This window comes from Gossypium hirsutum, chromosome A06 (assembly GCF_007990345.1).
Source record: "Gossypium hirsutum isolate 1008001.06 chromosome A06, Gossypium_hirsutum_v2.1, whole genome shotgun sequence".
Taxonomy (NCBI): Eukaryota; Viridiplantae; Streptophyta; class Magnoliopsida; order Malvales; family Malvaceae; genus Gossypium; species Gossypium hirsutum.
The window spans coordinates 84,479,698-84,482,807 of NC_053429.1; the positions used below are offsets into that span (position 1 = coordinate 84,479,698).

At 37.9% G+C, this 3,110-nt stretch overlaps 1 protein-coding gene across 1 annotated transcript; it reads left to right on the plus strand.

Moving 5' to 3' along the window:
• The first annotated feature begins 776 nt into the window (after nt 1–776).
• LOC107961750 (ethylene-responsive transcription factor 4) lies at nt 777–2,722 on the plus strand. Its single transcript, XM_016897850.2, has one exon. It carries the CDS (start codon nt 1,689–1,691, stop codon nt 2,373–2,375), a length of 687 nt encoding a protein of 228 aa, XP_016753339.1. The 5' UTR covers nt 777–1,688; the 3' UTR covers nt 2,376–2,722.
• Nucleotides 2,723–3,110: the final 388 nt, after the last annotated feature.

The window sequence follows — 3,110 nt, forward strand, 5'->3', positions numbered from 1 at the left end:
TCTTTCAATTTCAAAGTAAAATAAAAAAAAGATATTTTAGTATGATCAACTTAAATAGTTAATTTACTTATTTAAGTTTTCAAAATTATTATTTTATAATTTTTTAAAACTATTTTATATATTCTTTAGAATTTTTGTATTTTTATAAAAAATTTAAAAATATAAATTTTAAGATTTTTATAAAAATTTAAATATTTAAAAATTATTTGAATTTTTTATTGAAAAAAAACCAATTAGCTCATTCTTAAAATTGAGCAAAGACTAAAGGGATATATACATTAATTTATTATTTGAGTTATTTAAATTATAAAATTCAATTTAACTAGAACTTAAAACTTAATTTATTTATTCAAATTATCTCAAACTGTCGAATAATTCTACTCAATTAACTTAAAATTTTAAAAAAAAATTCCTATTTTTTCCGTTAGAATGAAATGAGGCTCAACCATAATTTTAAATTAATTTCAAAGGTGTGGGGCCTAACGTTTCCGCTCAACAGCCGGCAGCAGAAAATTGGTGGGTGTGTTGTGGAGCGTGAAATCTTAGGAAATTTTTGTGGGCAGCCGCCCGGGCTGTCCCCCACACCACCCTATTTTTTAATTATATAAACATTTGTCCTATAATCTACGAATTTTCTAGAAAACACAACTCATTAAGAAACTAAACCCTTTTTTTATTCTATACGGTTGTTGTAATAAGATTTACCTTCTCAATTTCTATGACCACTTCTTTAGTTGTTATTCCACTTTATTATTTCATACACTCTCTTAACCAACAAATCAACAAATAATTATTAAATTATTACTACTGCTTCTTGATCACAAATTCAAACAATTCCATGTTAAAAAGCGGGTAAATGAGCGTGAGATTGACGAGAAGTTGAAAGAGAGTGAGGGTGGGAGCTGTCGGGTGAAAATGATACTAGACGTCAGAAGCTAATCATGTGGGCAGCAGGCGTTAGACTGAGGAGGCTTTATTGTTTTTGTTTCTACGACTGCTAAGTGGCAATCAACACGCGTAAGGAACAAATGAAACGTGCCCACTTGTAATTGGATTGCTGAGGAACACCTGTTGGTCCAAGCGAGCGCTTCAAAAGGAGCTGGGTCGGGGCTTAACAAATAAAATAAAGGGCTAGCCACTAGCCAGCGCCCCCCACTCCTTATTTATCGTATCAACCCATAAAATAACCAAATGTCACGCGGCGAGTTAGCAGAATATGCCGACAACTTTTTGGAACTCCCTCTTCTCACTTCACATCCCTACCCCACGCGACTTGTTCCCATTTCCACCACTTTGTGTGAAAGGACGCGATGGAAGAGAGTGTGAGATGGAGACCCATACTACCGCACGCAATCAACAGTATCATAACATCCGTTAGATAATAGTATAATAATAGCCATGATGATATAAATAAGATAACCCACGTGTCACGTTATTTACAAAACTGCCACCAGGCAGCCGCCCTCTCAGTCAAATCCCTCCTTGACTGTACCCTTCATTAGACTCTGCTTCAATTCCTCGCCGATTCCTCTCCTCCCCTTCTATAAAATCCTCCTCGCTTCGCCCTCCTCCATTCTATCTCAACCCCACACATAAATACCCTTTTACCAAAGGAGAACATTAAAACATAGCCCAACTCTTCGTTTTCTTCAAGCGGAAAACAGAAAACTGAGGCTTTCCCTTCTCAAATGGCACCGAGGGAGAAAACGGCGGCCGTCAAGGGTACTGGGAATAATAACGAGGTTCATTTCAGAGGAGTAAGGAAGCGTCCATGGGGGCGTTACGCTGCTGAGATCAGAGATCCAGGGAAGAAGAGCCGTGTTTGGCTAGGAACCTTTGATACGGCCGAGGAAGCAGCCAGAGCCTACGACGCCGCCGCTAGGGAATTTCGCGGCGCCAAGGCCAAGACTAATTTTCCGGTCCCTTGTGAGAATCTCAGCAAAGGTAATAACTGTAAAAGTAATGGTAACAACAACCACCATAGCCCTAGCCAGAGTAGCACCGTGGAATCCTCGAGCCGTGAGCCGGCGCTCATGGTAGACTCTTCGCCTTTAGATCTCAACCTCGTACAAGGTGAGGCGGTTACTGGTTACGTGCCTACGGCTGTTAGATTTCCTTTCCAGCAAGCTTCACCGGTGCCATATATTGCGGGCCGCAAAGTTTTCTACTTTGAACCGTTCGTTCGGCCTGGTGCAGTGAAAGGACACCCATTTCAACGGTTTGGATTCGATCATCATGATCTTCATGCGACGTTTAATGGTGTACAAAGCGACTCTGACTCATCATCCGTCGTTGATTTGAACCACCACGAGGTCAAGTCGCGCCCGCTTCTCAATATCGATCTCAACCAACCTGCCGTGCCGGAAATTGCCTGATTTATTTTTTAATATTCGCAGATCGTCAAAGCGGAAAGGCAAAAAAGAAAAACGAGTTTTTTAAAATTTCGTTGTTTAAACATAACTTTCTTAGCAGTCCCGAGGAAATATCGAAGGTAGATTTTAGAGAAAATGAGACCCCAAAAAAAAAAAAAGAGATAAATTTACGGCAACAGCTGTGATATTTTGATGTGATCTATCGTGGCAATCGAATGGCCCAGATTATGTGTATAGTTAGCTCAAGAACTCCTTTTTTGCAGCAGATAAACATCAGTTTTGTCTGTTGTTTTAATAACTAATTACTGTAATTTTTCCCCCTATGAATTAAGCACAACAAGTTTCCTTAATCCCGCTAGTTGTTTCCTCTTTTTTTGATTTACGTATATTTATGGGTTTGATAGTAATTATTTCTGCCGGAATCTGAAAACTAATTCCGGCAATTTCTTGATCTATGATGGATAACTTTACGTGTTTTGCTGATCTATTTTTAATTAGTGTTATGAGCGCATTACTTTTTGTTTTGTTCTGTTGGTTGCTGAATTGATATATTATCAAACTTCCTTAATTTGTACTAATTTGAAAAATTACTTATGATTCAAGTTTTGGGAAATGGGTGCTGGTAATTGCATTTTTAGAACCATTTGAAATGCATAGATGAACCAATTTTTTCCCAACACCAGATTTGTCAAAATATCCAAAACCATGGGCAAATAAATAGTAATTACAGTTTTGGTA